General features: G+C 32.2%; 2 protein-coding genes across 2 annotated transcripts; both read right to left on the bottom strand.

Annotated features, from left to right (window-relative positions):
* Positions 1-1999: 1999 nt before the first annotated feature.
* On the bottom strand, positions 2000-3165 carry LOC149384322 (uncharacterized). The gene is made up of 3 exons (XM_089629099.1): positions 2753-3165; positions 2627-2667; positions 2000-2495 (listed from the first exon to the last, which is right to left on the bottom strand). Exons 1-3 carry the CDS (start codon positions 2844-2846, stop codon positions 2379-2381), a joined length of 252 nt encoding a protein of 83 aa, XP_089485225.1. The 5' UTR covers positions 2847-3165; the 3' UTR covers positions 2000-2378.
* Positions 3166-12610: 9445 nt separating this feature from the next.
* Positions 12611-16661, bottom strand: LOC149384321 (selenoprotein O). Its single transcript, XM_089629305.1, has 8 exons — positions 16279-16661; positions 16003-16112; positions 15326-15382; positions 14938-15237; positions 14590-14837; positions 14080-14386; positions 13715-13988; positions 12611-13043 (listed from the first exon to the last, which is right to left on the bottom strand). The coding sequence occupies exons 1-8, from the start codon at positions 16618-16620 to the stop codon at positions 12789-12791; spliced, it is 1893 nt and encodes a 630-aa protein (XP_089485431.1). The 5' UTR covers positions 16621-16661; the 3' UTR covers positions 12611-12788.
* Positions 16662-18950: the final 2289 nt, after the last annotated feature.

Here is an 18950-nt window from a genome sequence, read left to right as displayed (position 1 = left end):
ATGCTGATGTTGTTGACGATGTTGAACATATGTATTGGACATCACTTTTGTGTACCCATTACATTGTTAGTAGTGAGAGGTTTTCTTAAGCAGCCTACGGGTTCCATGATTTTTTACTCCCGTCGTAAGGATTTTTCACGCTAAAATTGGTTGTGTTGATTGTTGTCGATTATTTGCTTTACTTTATGTTTGGCTTGATTGATTTTCATCATTGGATTTAATTATGCACAAGAAAGTTAGGAAAAATTATATTCCACATTCTGTAAAGTGATGTTTTCCAAAACGATAATCTCAATGTGTCATTCAAATACACCTTTTGAAAATATGGTGTAGTTTGTGAGAATCGAGCTGCAATTTGTTGCTCCTTATGTAGTTTTGTAGATCAATTCCGATACCGATAAAAAAAATGATACAACTTTAAGAAACTTGTCCAAGCATACTTCAACATTTTCCACAGTGTTCATGTCCTAATAATATATAGTATACTAACAAATTACTAAATGACTTCAAATTATAAAGATGTAATTGCAAAATTCATGGAGAAATTTTAAGAAAATTTGTGTTAAAGAAGTTGTAGTTTGGTAATCTTGTGTTGGGTATGTGTTTTGTGTGAGGATTCTTCTCATAACATTTGTTATAGTTGGTTTAATTTTTAAAAAGTTATAGATTAATGATTTGGTTCTAAAGAATTTAAAAACATATTGACACACGAATATGCTGCTTTGGTGTTTGCCGTTTTGATTAGGTTTATTTGTATACAATGCTTAATACACAATTATATAAATTTGGTACAATGATTATAGTAGTGCTCTTAAGTATGGGATGACATGCCATGATTCGATTTCGCAAAAAGATAGGTGCATATCTTGATATTTTAAAGATATGTTTGGATATGCATGAACACTGGTGGCACATTTATTTATTGGTGTTTTATAACCCAAATACCAAGATATTGTTGTGTTGGGAATACATGTTCTGCACTTTCCAAAGCATTAAGTGTTTGTCTAAAAGGTCCAAATCTCCATAAAAGAAAGGCAAATCGTTTTGGTGAAGAAGATGTTTAGTGTTTCATGACAAATTGTTAAGAGTCCGGAAAAATCTCAAATCTTGTGGAAGTTGGAAAAAAGAATATCCATCTAAATACCATGCCCCCACTTTCTCCACTGGGAGTACATGGATATAGTGTAATAATAAAATAATTAGGTTTGCAGATATTTTTTTTATTTAATCTTTTTCATGAAGTTGTTCATGTAGCATAATGCTTGAATAAAAAGCAAGGCTTTAAGCAATAAGATAGTGCTTTATCACTTTACTTTTTGTTTCTAACACCAAAGTTGTAGAAGCAATTTTCTACTTTTACTCTAATAGAAGGGTATGTATATATACAAGCAATTTGCTTGTATATTTCTATATATTATAGAAGCAATATTCTCGTTACGGAATAATTAATATATTATATTCATAAATATTTAAGTTTAAAAATATTTAAAGTTTTTTAAAAATATTTTTATCTTTCGGATAAAAAAAATTGAATCAATGTCTTATTATTTTCTATAAATAAATAAGTAAAAATTCTAAAAAAAAAATACAAAAATAACAAAAACACTGTTTTTGTTTGTGTGTGTCCCTTCTTCTACTTTATATAATTATATAATATTAGCAATCTCATGTCAACTCATTTTCATTTTTGTTTCATATTCATTGTGTTAATGTACGGTATCCCTTCGGAACTTCCAAGAGCTAGTACCTTATTATTATTATTTTCTGAAGTTCGGGTTTCTCGTGAAATTTTAAACAATTCCTTAGGAACGGAAAATAAAAAAAATAATAAAAAATAAAAAAATTGTCCTACTTTCAGTAAGAACTCCTATTGAAAAAAAAACTTAGTAAAGTTCTAGTGTAAGTAGCGACCATTATTTTCATTCATTTGTCCTTTACTGACATGAAAATAGATAGAGACCAAGGACATACATTACACATATTTAACTACAAAAATTAATGGACACAGAAATTAAAAAAACCTAATTGATATACGACAGTAGATATATGATATATCAACTGTATAGCAGAGTTTTCTTTACAAGTAAATAGTTGTAATCGAGTATAAACTTGCTAAAAAAACTCCAAACTAAACTCTTAAAACAGTCTTACTAGAAATTACATTGACATACAGATACAGTATACTAATTCATGTAATTATTATTTTTTTTTTCTTCTTAATTCACTTCTTACAGTTACACCAACCCATCTTCTTGATCAGCTAAATTGAGCGACCCAGAAGCAAATACACAAAACCCTTGAATTAAAGTGACACCATTAAATATATATATATATATATATATATATATATATATAATTATAGAACGATGAGAAACCGCTCAACAGTCGGAGCATCTTCCAAACTGTGGTCTCGGAGTGTGGCGGTTGTTTGCGCCGGAGCCCGGATAATCGTTGAGCTCAATTTCCATTCTTTCATTAACATGCTCATCCCCAATCTGAAGTTTTAAAAAAGAAACATAAATCAGTTCTATAATATTCATATACGTGTGTGAGTATGTGTGACATGTATCACATGAACGAGGGTACGTATTTGGAGGAGAAGAAAAAAAAAAATAGAAGATCATACCATGCCTTGAGGAAGATCATTATGCTCAAGCCTTTCAGTCCCTAAATATTGAAGAACAAAGAGGCTAAGCAACAGAAGGAAAAAAAAAACTAATTAATTGAACTATATATGTTCGCAAAGACATACTTGTGACTGGGACAGCGTTTGAGAGAATGAACATGACGTGAGAGAAACACAGAGCATTAATCAGAAGGAGACCAAGGAGAGCTTTCGAAGCCATATTTGTTTGTATTCTTAGGTAGAGAAATAAATGTTGATCTTCTAAATAATTAAAAAGAAGGGGTGCAGAGAGAAGTATTGTTGCTTCTTCCCGGGCAAACTAGTAGCTCAATTTATACATTTATTTGTTTGTGTGTGTGTCTCTGTGTTGTATTTTCCTATAAAACAAAGAAAAAAAAAAAAGAAAGAGAAACTCATTATGAGATTAAAGTCAAAAAGAAGGGAAAAAAGGTGACAAAGGGACACGGCAATTCCTGATGGCTTAACGCGTTAGCAATCTCTGCTCATCCACGAGAATGTGAACCATTGATTTTCTTTTGACATCCTTTAAATAATATATAATATTTTTTTCAAAGTTTTTATTTTTTTTTAGTAAGTGGGGTCTGCAAGAAGAGTGATATTTATACTATTATGAAATGCGGTGGTGAAATGAGAGTGTTGGGAAGCACACTAAATGGTAGTGGAGGTGACACAACGATGATGATGTGGCCGAAAACAAAATTGACCTCATGTTTTTTTTTTTTCTCACTATTTTTAGGTCGTATAGTGGGAGAACCATCATTGATTGTCGTGAATATGTTCAACGATTTAATATATATAAATACCAAGATTTCTCATTCATGGAACTCTTTAAATCTATGTCACTTGTAATATTTTGTGTCTATTAGTGGCACACAAGCAAATGAGGGAATATAAAGGGCAGAGCAATTTAGAATAACGCCCACCAAATGTGGCGATTATTGTGTGCTATCACCATAATATTGTTAAAGTAACGCCCACAGAACGTGGTTATCATTTTACAGTATCACTATTGTTAATGCTATTTTTAGATGGGTCAAGCGGCTATATAGCCAAATAGAATTTAAGCTCTTGCAAAATAGTCGTAGTTTGTCAACTATAAGTAAACTAGCCAAAGTAAGATTAATCTAAGTTGGATTAAATTTAATCCCAATGAATGTAAGTTTTATGAAAGCTGGATTAAAATTAATCGAGGCAGGATTAAAAGTCGCAGTACTCTCAATTGGCTATTTTGTTATACCTAATGAAACTATGGCTATTTTGCAAAAGTCATAGTTTGAATTGGCTATTTCATATCATTTTTCCTTTTTAAATTAAGCCGTAATTATGCATGGGTTAATGATTAGTAAAATTCTCTAACTCGTTCTCTTTGCTTCACCGGAGAGTGATTTGTGGTTCCTCGCCACTTAAGATAAAAATGAAATATATTTAAGAAGGCGCGGAGAGATTTCTCTCAACACACACTCCGTTGCTTAATATTTTTTTTTAACGTGAGATGGGAGGTCTAAGTCTCGTCCAGATATTTGAAAGAAAGTGATGTGAGAGATTAATAGAAATTTTGTCAAGATAAATTTACTTTTGCACTTGTTTATAAGAGCCAAAAGGCCTAAAATGCTTGAACGTGCATAATCAGTCACTATTTGACCCATCGGTGTTGGCAGCCAAAAGTGTTCTTTGGCACTTGGGAGTTGGCGACCAAAAGAAGTCATCTGCAAAATTGGAGTCCTCGGCCAAAAGGAGTCCTTGGCTAAGATGGAGTCATTGGCCAATAAAAGTTGTCGGCCAAAATGGAATCGTCGGCCAAAATAGAGTCCTCAGCTGAAAGGAGTCGTTGGCCAAAAAGAGTCATTGGCCAAAAGGATTCGGTTGCCAAATTGGGAGTCGTCGGCCAAAAGAAATAGTCGGGCAAAATAGGAGTTTGCACCCAAAAGGTCGACGATTAAATTGAAATCCTCGGCCAAATAAAAATCTTCAACTAAAACTGATTAAATGAGGGTTTATTTTAGTAGGAGTATCGTTTTTTTTTTTTTTAACGATAGAAAAAGACAATATAACAACTATAATCTTATACACACGTGTGATGAGTAGGTGTACGTTACGCGAAGCCAAAAAATTTCTTAAGGGGGATTGAATATAGATTCATAATAGTATATATCGATAATTATTTTAATTATCCAATAAAATAAAATTATTAAAAAATTATTATTTAGGTTGTAAGCTGTAATTATTTTAAAATAAGTTCTAAGAAGTAAATTATTTTTTGAAATAAAGTTTAGAATTTTAAAACTATAATATGTAATTTTTTTTACAGTAAGTTACATGAGAGAATTATTATTTTTGAAAAGTTAAAGAGGGGTTAAAAGCTCCCTGAAGTCCACGTAGCTTAGTTGGTTAGGTATGTGGCACTCAAAGATTCTATCATATATTAGGGTTAATGGCAACAAAAATATCTAATATTTATCCAAAATAATATTTATATACTTTTTTTTTACGTCGACAACAATATTTAATGCCGCTTTTTAGTTGCGCCGTAAATAATTTCTCCGTTAACTTAGATGGAAAAACACGTGGTATCATCTGATTTGATGGAAAATTAATATTTTTTCTTAAAATTAGTCAAATAGCATATATATATTTTTATAATACGAAAAATTAAAAAAAAAACTCACGTAATGAATATACAAAAAAATACTATTCAAATTAATTAAAAATTAATTATATTAGTTTATCATACAAAACCTTAATAACTATATCTCTTAAAACAAAAAAGGATAAATTATATTAGTTTATACCACAAACAAATTATCATTAACTTTTCTAAAAATAATTAAAATTTTATTATATCATTTTAAAATACAAAATATATCAGTATTTTTTTGAAATATAATAATATTTCTTATAATATTTGAGATTTTTTTTTTTGCATTATACAATGATATAATAAAATGTTTGAAGGAATTTTTTTAGTAATTTTTGTACTATAAAATTATATAAATAATATTGAACTAATTTTAAGAAAGAAATTAATTTTTCACCAAATCAGAGGATGCCACGTGTTTTACCATCCAACTTAACGGATGAAGTACCTACGACGCAACTAAAATGTAATATTATGTATTATTGCCGGCGAAAAAAAAGTATATAAATATCATTTTAGATAAATATTAGATATTTTGTCGCCATTAACCCTACATATTAATACATGTCACCAAAAAATGAGATATATGACTATCAATAATAGATATTGCGTGAAAAACCTATTATTTTTAGCTCGTTTGCTTACATACTTTTGTTATAATAGTTGGACTTTCTATTAGGTTACAAGATCATGTTATATTCTAAACAAAAAAAAAAATATGGCATTTGAAAGTAGATGTACTGTTTTCGTGATGTCTCTTAGTGATATGTTTAACAAGTTAAGCAACACCATTTAATTTACTAGACTAATATGACAAATTTAACAGTAAATAAGAGATAAAGAATTTGTAACTCAAGTTGTCCAATCGTGCTTATGTCTGAATGGATGATACTTCCGATGGAAGAGAACTTCACAAACTGATAGAATAAGTACAGTGGCTAACGACCTTAAATGATCACCTTTATGATTTCCTAAACTTATAATTGCCCAAGTGAATTATAACCAAGGCTCCGCTTGTGTTTGACATCCCCTCAGTTTACACCCAGCTCACTCAACAAGTGATTGAACAACGCTTATAACAATGTGTGTTTTTATAATATCAATACAACAAAATCTAACTCTGTATATTATTCTAGAAATGACAATCAAGAACAACAAAATAACGTCACACAAAGGACAAGGTATTTCGACTGTGGCAACTCTGATAAAACCCTTACTGTGTGTAACCCTACTCAAGAGGGTAAACATTTCTTTTATATGACAAATTTTTAGCTAAGAGTCTTTTGTTTGGGTTTTCCAATGCAATCGCTGAAATATCATGGTCGATCAGGAAAAAAAAAACACACAAAAATAAATTAAACAAAAAGCATTTTACAAAAATTTCAAGTCACGGATGTTGACATATGATCCAGTATTAAAAACTGTTTTACTAATTCACGCAGAGGTAATCACCCTTTTCAATTTTCTTATAATCATGGCGTTTCATGTATATCTAATTAGAAAATAAATTATGCCCTTGTTCTCATGTACTATATTAAAAAAAAAAATTAAATAAGGTACTATTGTACCCCAGATGTTGGCTTTAGATGCATCAGCCATCATAATATTTATTCAATATGTATATGTTATTCCATCTTTTTTTAACGACTTAAAACTTCGAAGCAAAATAGTTATAAAAAGGTGATTATTTGAACATAAAATAACAAAATAAAAGAAGAAGAAGAAAGTTTTCACATGATTTTTAATGCGTGTGTATTATTGGTGCAAGTCTAGCTGTAGAAGCCTTGCTATATCTTGCATTCTTGCCTAACTTTAATTGGACTGAAAAAAAGAGTCTATAAACGTAACTCAACTCTTGACTGCAATAAGATATAGCTATCCAACCAAATCTTGGCTGGATATTATTCACCCATAAAAATGGTCTCTTGAATATTTTCACACGTTTTTTTAATGTGAACTACATTAGTTTCACTATAGCCAAATTATTTTTTGTGTCGCATGTTCACGGATATGATAATTACAAGATAGTCCTTTTTTTCTTAATTAATGCTATTTATCCCAGCTGATAATCAAGAAAATTGAGTTTTTGTATATCATGGTATCTTATTTATTTATATACACAATACATTGAATCTTAACCTTTAAATTTGTGGTAAACAATAATTCTAAAGAGACTTAGAACAATAACGATAAATTTTTTTTAGGAAAATAATTAATTTAAACGTTTGACATTGCTAAATAACCAACGTTTGGTAAATCTTAGGTAAATAGTCACTTTCAGACGTAAATCTTAAGTAAATAACCAACGTTTGGTATATAAAAGTGGCTATTTACCTAAGATTTACGTCTGAAAGTGATTATTTATGTAAGAATGACTAAATATCGGGTATTTAGCAATGTCAAACGTTTAAATGAACTTCTTTTTATCATATTCGCAAATCATAATATTAAAACAAAAAGTACGCTGTTTATTATTTTTAATAAATGCTCATATGCATCGTCATTTCCAGTTTTTTCAACTGCAACTAATCTCACAAAAGAAATCTTTTTATAAAGTTAAAATTTAAATATTTCGCTTAACCTGTCAAAAAAATTCCTATACTTAGTATATAGCTGTTTATGAAGTTGATTTTGTCTAAAGAGTGAGTGAAGTTTGGGAAAAGTTATGTGAACAAATCTGATGAATAGTTAATGCAAACAATGAATTTGACATGTTCATACATTCATATTAGTCGATATGAAGAATAACTACACCAGAATGAAGAAGAAGATAAAGAAATAACGTGAAAAAGTGAACACTTGAAATAACATTTAAATATTGATCGATTAACAGTTAACGATATTTAAATTAATTTTGTTGATTGAGAATAACAATTGTTAACAATATAGAAAGAAATTCTTACATTCATATTATTTTTCAATTTTAATAATTCAAATGACTCTGTTCGTATAATTTTTGTGTAATATAATTAGATTGTTTTCACAGTTAAACTTAAATCTAGTTGCTAAATTTGAATATTTCCTAAAATAACCCATAGTGGAATAACTTTTTTCCGAGTGGGAAGAAAACATTTTCCAGCAACATATAAGACTTTCATTTTTTTTTTATTACTTTTTAATATTTAATCGAGGGGAAAGTAGTTAAAGTAAGAGACATTAAATATATATATATATATATATATATATATATATCAATTAGGTAATTTCACACCAGGATTATCAGTGAGCAGACTTTTGTTCTTCTACTTTTTATTCATTGTATTTGTTGATTTGTATTTTCTTTTTTCTCATAAGAATATTAACAACATGTATATAAAGTGAAAACCCATTTATTTTAGTCAGCCATAGTGAGAATGCTAAACTACTGGTATGGGAAGCGTGAAAAACAGAAGTGTGAAAAAGCAGCCAATTGGGTTGAACTTCCAGGAAGTTGTGAGTTTGACTTTTTTTGGAAACATAACAATATAACATAATAAAAGTAAGAACTCTAAAAGTAACTCTGAAAAAAAAAAAAAAAAAAAAAGAGTAACCAAGGGAAAGCCGAGAGAACTCTGCTTTCTGTTTTTTGTTTTTTGTTTTTTGTTTTTTTTTTTGCTCGAAGAACTCTGCTTTCTGTTAAAAAAGAAAAAGAAAAAAAAAGGTGAAGTCTGCTTTTCGCATTTCTTTTCCATTCACGGCATGTTCCAATGAGAAATTATATTTAAGACCTGGAGTTGTTATAAAAATTTATCGATGTCAAAATATTAGAGGCAACGCTGAACGGTAATAAAGTCGAAGAAATTAAGGAAAAGGGAAAATACAATATTTAAATAACAAATGGTTGTTCAGGAGGAGACCTATAGAGTTTTTTCTTTTCTTTTTAAAAAAATTTAGATGCCGGTTAATGTTCAACGTATATATTAAATTTAAATATTTATGGCTTTTATAAATTAAATAATTTATTATTTTTCCAAATAAATCTAAAATATACATGATTGTGATCTTTTTTTCCCCTCAAGACCGTAAGAAAATAATCTATGATCTAGACTTTTATTTTCAATAACTTTGGTTCAATGTGAATATCTCATCAAGATAATTGTTTGGACGCGGATGAAGACCTATTTGGTATATCTTAATTCTTAAATTAGTCAAGGTTGATAAAAAAAAAAAAACAACAAAAACATTATTATTTAGTTTTATTTTCTTTAAGAAAGACTCTCAAATAGGAGTTTTACCCACTTAACCCTTTTTAATTTTTATAAAATTTGAACTCCGAATCTGACTTTAGAATTACGTGAGAACCACGACCCTCTCCATAAACTATTATGCTAAATTATTTAGTACTTTTTTTAGACAATTTAATTCTCTTTTTCTTTACAAATTTGATTATACGAAAATATGATATTTATGGTATCGATTAACTTGTTCGAAAAATTAATATAAGTTGAAAATATTGTTTTTCTCATCTTGTGATAGTTGCGATAATTTCGTGCGTAAGTGTACGTAGTCGCTCAAGTAATAAGTACGAGTCGATTCCACGATGACCAAGGTTAACAAAAGTTAAATTAACTAGTTACAAATTTAACTCAAGACTAAAGAGGATGATGGTTAATTTAAAATGAAAAAAAATTGAACTAAAACAAAATATAAACATGAGTGAATGGATACGATGAAGGAAAGGACTATGGTTTCACTAACTTTTCCTATGGCCGAGATTCCTGAAATTACGCATGATCAATTCTTTGATCTTATCTTTGCTAATCATTCTCACGTCTTAGTATTGCTAAATCTCTCTCGAGCATCTAACAACATATGCTAATATCGGATTTTCATATCTCGATCACAAACCCTAAAAAATACGACAAGCATTACAATTGGGAACGTATACACGACTCTCTCAAGCATCTAAGCAACCTTTACAATCAAGCATGAGTTTGCGAATCTTATACAATCATTAGGCACATAATTAAATCAAGCAAAGAAGATGGAACAAAAAATACTTCAATTTCATAAACATGAATACACAATCATATTCAATAAAGTTTAACTCGTCACCATCTATGGAATTTGTTCATGGTGACGATTGAAACAGATGAAGAAAAATAAATGCACAAACTCTATGAAAAAAATAAAATAACAAAGCGTAATAAACATGAGTTCCAAAGATAAATAGCAGAAGATGAAACCCTGAGTTGCAATGATGGCGACAGCCTTCTTCTCTGATTCATATCAAACCAGAAAACTAAATCCTAATGAAAATCAAATTTTTGTTTTTTGGAGAATTGATTCCTATATCTAGGATTGTGGATGATTTTCGGAGCTCTTTGGGGCCGTAGATATATCCGACGATTCAAACGAGCAAATTTCGGGGAATATAACGTGTTGACGCGCATAGTGTAAGGTGTGGCGAGCTTAAGGTAAGGGACAACGCGCGCCTGGCTATGCAGAGTTGTGCGGTCCGCACGAAAAGCTCTTAAAGCTGCTAGAAAATTTGTGCGGCGCTCCTTCTTTTGTGCGGCGAGCAGAGGCCACATTCTAGTTATTTTAACTTGTTTTTGTCTTTTTGACTCTCCGATGCTTCAATGTTGAGCCGTGACCCAATAATGTCTTTAACACCAAAACACTCCGTCAAACATATAATTCACCATAAACACTCTTAAATAAATAAATAAATAAAAAGAACACTTGATAGGTCGTGACTCGTGACACTCAAGTCCAAAAATTAATGGTCAGCAAGTATAAAATGCACTTGTAAGATATTTTTATTTTATTATAAATAACCTTTGATTTTGAGTAAATTTACATTTATAGTACCTAGTTTGGTAAAATTGATTGGTCTATTGTCTCGCTATATATTTAAAGTACATATACTGCTATTGATATTGGTATTTTTATATTATTGAGCCCTCAGTTACCAATTAGTATTTCAAAATTAATTAAATACCGATAATCATTTTTATAATTATAATCTGATGGAATACCGACGGGTATACCAAAAAATATTCTATAAAATAATGATATTAAAATTAATATAACAATTTTCATAGTTATATATACTGAACTAAGTTTTCCAAAAATATTTTATAGGTATGTCAAAAACTCTAGAAATATTACACAGTATAATCCATATACCGGTCGGTAATTTAACAAATTAATTATAGGTACATCAATGTTTCAAGATTTTTATTAAAATAATCAATTTTTGATGATATGGCATTTAAACCAAATCTTTAATATAATTTATCCTATTTTCGTATGACCGGTTAATTTTAAAAAAAATATTCATTTTCTTTGAATTAATTGAATTTCTTTCCATATATTTAGCAAAAATATATTTCTCTTCTCTCACACACGTTTCATTTTTAGACTCTCTCTCTCTCTCTCTCTCTCTCTCTCTCTCTCTCTCTCTCTCTCTCTCTCTCTCTCTCTCTCTCTCTCTCTCATTTTGCATACCATCGTTGCCGCTCAGCACCGTCCAGCCGAGTAAGCCAAATATATTATTACCCACGTATTGACATGTATAAACTATAATAAACTCTTTAACTCTTGATTTACTTACCATTAAAAATTAGGATTATTTTTTACTTAAAAAAAAAACGAAAGGCAAATTATAAATTGTTTAGTTACGTGCTACCACACAGTGGCGGACCCACGTTGGTGGCTCAAGAGGCCTGCCCCCCCCCCCCCCCACCCCAAAAAAAATTCAGGCTTAAATTTTTTTTTTTTTTTTTTTTTTTTCCAGCCAAAATTCAGTTTTGGGCCCCCCCCCTTCCGAGTCTGGGTCCGCCACTGCTACCACACATATATGAGTAAGATATATTTTCAAGATATCGTTCGAAATTGGCGTGTTCAATGCAAAAAAATTAAATACGTATCTAATCCTATTTAATAACATGAAAATAAATTATAATGATTATATTATCGATGGCTTAAGAATGATAATCAATAACCGAGGTTCCTAGAAACTTACATGTTAATAGATTCCCCACACTACTTTCCAAATCCGATGGAAATCTCCTCTTAGATTCTGAAACCCTAATTTGAATTATCGGCACGCAAACTCATTATTATTGAATCTCAATTGTGAACTCTTAGGGCTCCAAGTTCATACCGAAGAACAAACAAAAGGAAGAGGAAGAAGAAGAAGAATAGTTTAGGGTAGATGGTAAAAACATTCATATCGAAGACTTGTAACAAACGAATTTGAGTAGTTTCACGAGAAGAATTTTTTTTTTTAGTAGTTTCACGAGAAGACTACTAGTCAAGAGTCAAGACTTCAAATATAAGCTCGATTCTCCTTGTAAGACGACGCATTTTTATCGATCCATAAAAGATCACACGAGTCCCCAAACTGCAATCTTATGATATACAAATTTTACCTTTAAACCACATTTTTTTAGATAATAATAACAACAAATTTTTATAATAACAGTAATAAACAAATAAATTAAAAAAAGCTAGTGATTAAACCTTATATTTTTATGATTCAAGGGTGGTAAACAGTGAGAAGAAAGAAGAGAGGAAGAATTAGGATGAGCAAGAGAGCATGCATACGCCTGGCCGATATGCCCATGCGGGAGGCAAGCGAGCATACTTTTCCATTCCGGGCTGATCGTCGAAAGGCCGTTCCATCACTTTAAGCAGCCTTTGGACTTCTCCGAAATCGCCTTGTTCGGCCGCGTCGATGGCGCTCTGGCACAGATAGTTCCTCAGAATGTATTTCGGGTTCGCTGCATCCATTGACGCCTTCCTCTCCTCATCCGAGACCCCACTTCCCGCTAGCTGCAAAAACACGGGATTCAATTCCATTGCTTCTTCGACAAGATACAAAGTTTTCACTGCTCTATCTCTTATAAGTAGGTTCTCCGTGACTGAGCCAGAAACAAAAATTATTACCGTCTCTTTGGTGTTTGCGGTTTGCAAGTCAAAACACAATTAATACTTAAAGTCGAGACTTCAAAACCACATCTATAAAACATTTGGAATGGGAGGAATTGTAAAAAAGTCTATTTGCCCACTGAATCATAACGCTTCTGTCATTTTGCCCCCTCATTTGAAAAATCCTCCAAAATCATAAATCATACTAATTTAATGTTTACGTTAATAATATTAACTTGAAATGATGGGAAAAAAAAATTTAATAAAGAAACTTAAATGAAATAACAGACTTGATTTTTCAAAGTAACAAACAACTCGGTCAAATCTGATCACACACAAAATTCAAACCCAACCAAAAACTTCAGCAAAACCCGTTATGCTACTATTAAAAAAAAACAAAAAAATCAACTGGACTAAACTGATAAGATTTCTAGCTCAAGACCAATTTGGACATTTTTTTTAAAAAAAATTAGGGGTTTTATAAACAATTTATGCAAAGTGCAAACTATAAAAACAAATAAAAATAAAAACCAGAAGTGTTTGTGAGGGAACCAAATAACAAGATCTTATTGTACCTCTTCCATGTAGTATTTAACCCATTCAGTCCACGCCACTTTGCGCTCTTTCCCCATATCCAACAAAACAGTCTTTAGCGGAACCAACAACTCCTCTTCCGGGGTGCTCGGATCGGCTTTGATATTCGACAGCGACCTAAAGAAGTTTGTGTAATCGACCTTGTCAACCGCCATATTGTTAAGCAGTTTACTGATCAACTGTTTATTGTATTTGGGAAGACCAAGCTTTAAGGTCATTATAGCTTGGTAATCGTCCATGAATTTGATTCCGTATCTGCGACAAATCAAAAGGAAACATCCTCAACCACATGTTGTTGAACAAAAATAATTATGTCAAGCAAAAGGTGGAGAAATCGAAAACCAACCTCTCCATTACATAATTCGCCTCTTTCTCGTCTATCAACTGAGCGGCGGATAAAGTCGTGGCAAACTGTGCAATATTCCATAAGCCTATATCAGGCTGGTTAGCGAAACAATATCTTCTTCCCGGAAGATCAGTGGTGTTTGGAGTGTAGCTTGGATCAAATGCATCCAAAAACCCAAATGGACCGTAATCGATTGTGAGTCCCAAAATACTCATGTTATCCGTATTCAAAACACCGTGAGTGAAACCAACGCCCTGCCACCTGGCAACCAAGGACGCAGTACGCTCAGCAACCTCCACAGCCCAAGCTGTTAATGATGCAACGCAAGAAATAAGGGGACAAGAAACTTTGATTATCCCAACGCTTATGAATGGGTATAGTTTAATTCATTATGATTCTCGTATAATATGATTATAAAATGTTTGCGATGGTAAGTGTGGCAAGAAGCACATACACCTTGTCTTTCTAGTATATTAGATCAGAAGTCGTCGACCAATCTAGAAAAATTACCTGCATACTTATTAGAAGTCAGATCCACAACTGAATGATCATCGTCGCCCGTGCTAAAGGACAAACTCTCACTTTGATCCATATTCTCTATGTGAGGATAGTGATACTTGATGACATAGTCTGCAAGTGAACGAACAATTCCAATGTCCTCTTTGCCTCTGGACGCGTGTATTTGGAACGAACCAAACCGCAGAAACGAAGGAGAAACTCTGCAGACAACTGCACCAGGCTCCTCCTTCGGGTTTCCACTGCACATATGACATTCAAAAATCTCGACTTTCTTTTCCCATGCTGTAACAAAAAATAAATGTGTATCACAACCGTAAAGATCAAAGCTTTAAAACTTACTCATAAAACATGTCTCGGGTAACAAATTTTCCTGTTGTCATGAGGCAAAGGGCTCGAGTCGTAGGAATCCCTAGGCTGTGCATTGCCTCGCTGCAAAGGAACTCCCTAATGCTGCTACGGAGCACGGCAAGACCATCTGCAAATCGGCTGTACGGAGTCTTGCCAGCACCTTTTAGCTGCAATTCCCATCTCTGAGACTTGGAATTGATTACCTCTCCGAGTGTTATGGCCCGACCATCTCCCAACTGCCCAGCCCACATCCCGAATTGATGTCCACCATAGCATTGAGCATAAGGCACACTGTGACCACATTTCAAATGAGGATGATTGTGAGATAAATGAATGTCAAGTTAGTAACTACACGGTCGTTAATGTCTTCGACACTTACGCTCCTGCCAACGGAGTTGCCCCAGTGAACAGAAGAGGAAAATCCGGTCTTTCGAATCTGAAATGGACCAACACAACACACATGTAACAGAAGTCTTCACAGTTACAACTAGGCCGCTACTTTCCTTTTCCATTTCTGATTCCTTCATAAACAGGAAAGTTATCATATTCTGTAGGCAAAAGCATGAGAGCTTAGGATAATTAGCCGAACTGGTTTGTTATATCCTACTTACTATTTGAAATTTTGAATATAATACGATTATATGTTCAATATCCTATAGATTATATCATATTCATCTTTAAAGTATCTTGAATCCTATAAGAATTATTTTTTAATAGCTTTTGATTTCAAATGACCATACTATATTTAATATGGTTGACAACGGGATGTTATCTAAGCTAGTTAATTTTAAATGAATTATTCATTCCAAGCTATTCAGAACATTTAACTTGCTCCCAAAGTCAAATTAGATACCCCAACACTTTCCAACATTCTTAATCCCAAAATTCCATGCTTTATCCTATTTATATTATTGTTCTTCATCCTAAACACAGTACAAAACCACTTCTTTTGAATGGAAGCTGGACACATTTCTGAACATTTTCTCACACTTTCATAGCCCAAACAAATAATCAAATCTTCAGAAAATAAAATAAAAAAATATTAAAACAACTTACTCTTTAGGATCCAAATCAAGCAAATCAGCCACTGATTCTGACCAAGCTACAAGCTGAGGATTATCTACTTGCACCGAGGGTGATACTTTCGTATAGCACGCATGTAAAACCTAAAAATATACATAACCATTTACAATTTGGGTTCAATATAATATACAATTATTGATAGATTCAGGCGAAGTCTGATGACCTATCAAAACTCAATTAATTCGAAGTTTCCTTGGCTCATTTTCTCGGCATCCAGACAAAAAAAAAAAACAAAAAAAGAGACCTAACCTCTCGAGGAATCGAGTCGGACCTAGGATCACCGGGAAGTGCTCGGACAAACGAATGGTCCCAATTCAGATCCTCGAGGCTCAGCTTGGAAGCGTCGCCAGAGTCATCGTCGCTTCTGAGGCTCTGATTCCGCAGATCGCGCGCGACGGAATCGACGTCCGGTGGTGGCGAGTCCATGGCGGCACCGTGGCATGCACGAGGTCGAATCGGGAACTTCGGATTCCGGCAACGGAGGCGGCGGCGAAGAAGAGGGGCTGCGGCGGCGTAGGAGCGAGAGAGGGTTGCGAAAGAGGAGAGAGAGTTCGAGAGTGGGAACGCTTTGGATGACAAATATGAAATCATTATTATTTTGCATTTAATTTCTCTCTTTCTCGTTTCTCCATTTCTCGCCCTTTCTTATTTTTCTTTTCTTTTTGCTGACATGACTATCAAGAAAATACAAAATACAGAGAATTTACGGAATACGGACTATAGTTTTGTCTTTATTATTATAATAAAATACAGAATTGATTGCTCAGTTTTGTCAAATTTCACGACTAAAGTTAGTCATTAACTAAACTAACTATGACGAATTGAACCAAACGAGTATGATGATGATGATTATGACTAATTCAAACTAAAAAAAATAACAAAGCAATTAAAAGTAGATTTTTAACGATAAGCGAATGAAAAAACTATGACTTCACAAGTTAATCATATGGTTTGGATTCACGGAAATAATGCTCGACTCACACGCTCTTACTTTGCTAATCATGCTCACGTTAATTGTATCAGTTAGATCTCTCCCGTGCATCTAACTGTCTAAAATTATGCTGAGATATCTTCTATCGATCTCAACCCCTAAAACAACGGCTAGCATTAATAACAAGAACGTTCTCTCGACTTTGTAACTATCTAGCTATTTTTAGTCATTAGGAATATGTTACGGTAAATTAATCATATTGCATAATCAATCTAATCTCTTTTGAGCATCAAATCAATCATATTATCATGAACACGGTCGCGAATCATATTCAAGCATTACACACAAAATTAATTTAAACAAAGCAATCTAGAGCATACGAGTACTTCAATCAAATAATATTAACAAATCCATAACCATGATTATAACTTGCTACATCATAGTCCTTAATGGGCTTGGTTCATGGTGAAACGAAAAAACAACGAACATAAATAAAAGAAATCAATAACAATCAACCCAAAATAAAGCATAAATAAAAACGGGAGTTCCAAAATCAAAGAGAAGAATGTGAAACGCTGAATTGACGGTATTGAATGGTGATGATGAACGGCGGTTCTTCTCCGACTTTCCTTCACTCCAAAAGAGCCAAACAACAAAGTAAAACCTAATTTAAAACTCAACTTATATTTTTCGAAAGTCTAACTTGTATATGTAGGTTTCTATGGTGTTTTCGGAGCTATATGGACCTTTGAATGAGATTTAAAGGTCAAAATTACATTTAAAACGTAAAAATTATGAAACAGCTATTTTTTTGGCCTATGCGCTGCACCAAATAGGTGTGCGGCGCATAAAACCTTATGGGTAGGGTGCGCGCCACACCATGGATGCACAACTGGCGCACCAGGCCCTCTGGAGCTTCTGTGCGGCTTACCAAATGTTGTGCGGCACACCAGTTTTCTTGACGCGCAGTGACGCTTGAAATGCTCATAAATTCTTGCTCCGATGTTCAATTTTCGCACATAAGCGTTAAAAAATTAAGAGACATCTCTATTCGATTTTGGAAAGAATTAATCCAAAATCATCGATAGAGAATCTCAAAATTGTGCTGAAAGTGACACCATATTTTTTGTTTTGCTCTAAGTTACCCAAAAGTATCTTAATCGTCTTGAATTGCTTTGATAACATCCTTAACACCAATATTCTCTTGCAATCTTCTAAAATCACTAAAAAACACATCAAATTCACTCGAAAACGCGTGAGATTCAAGCTCGGAAACAGATTATAATCATGTATAAATCATGCTCATCAATATAAAAGAAGCAACTAAGGCAAATACATATGTGGTTTTATAAGAAATTTGGACATAAGGCTAATTATGAACACATATTAAAGTTAATAATCGCCCTTTTTATAAATTGAATATATATACACCTATTTTTTTTTTTTATAAAGTCTAAAAAATGCATTACTCGTTGTGTTATGTAGGCCTCTATTTTAAATAAATTTGATATCCATGCAAATATCTCAACGATATAACTATTTTGATATTGGTGCAAATTTATTTACGATAATTAGTGTGTTTTAAATAAGAAAAATATAACGAATTAGATTATTTAAAATGTTCAAATTGCAAAATAGTTAACGTTTAGAGATGTATATAATTCAAGGTGGGGGAGTTTAAGATGTTTATAGACTGAGTGAGAGACAACGTGCTAAAATTTGTCCTTTTTTTTTTTTTTTTTTATAACAGAGGTATATTTTGTCTAAAATAAAAATACATGTATAATTTTAGATTTATGACTTCGTAATATATTTCTTAAATCTGAGGTGTTATTAGTATGTAATGAAATAATTCTAACCTAAATATTTTCTTATCATACAAGACTTCTAAGATGACATTTTCCATTTATATCTATCCAGCAAAGCTGCGTATACATCTAAATTGTCTCTATCTTCTATGGACCACAATGACCCATAAAATCAATAAAAG

Source organism: Urtica dioica, chromosome 10 (assembly GCF_054948205.1).
Source record: "Urtica dioica subsp. dioica isolate 48M chromosome 10, U.dioica_male_clone48M_v1_H2, whole genome shotgun sequence".
In the NCBI taxonomy this organism is placed as follows: Eukaryota; Viridiplantae; Streptophyta; class Magnoliopsida; order Rosales; family Urticaceae; genus Urtica; species Urtica dioica.
Note: the sequence above shows the minus strand (reverse complement) of the source record. Positions and strands in the feature narration are given on the sequence as shown.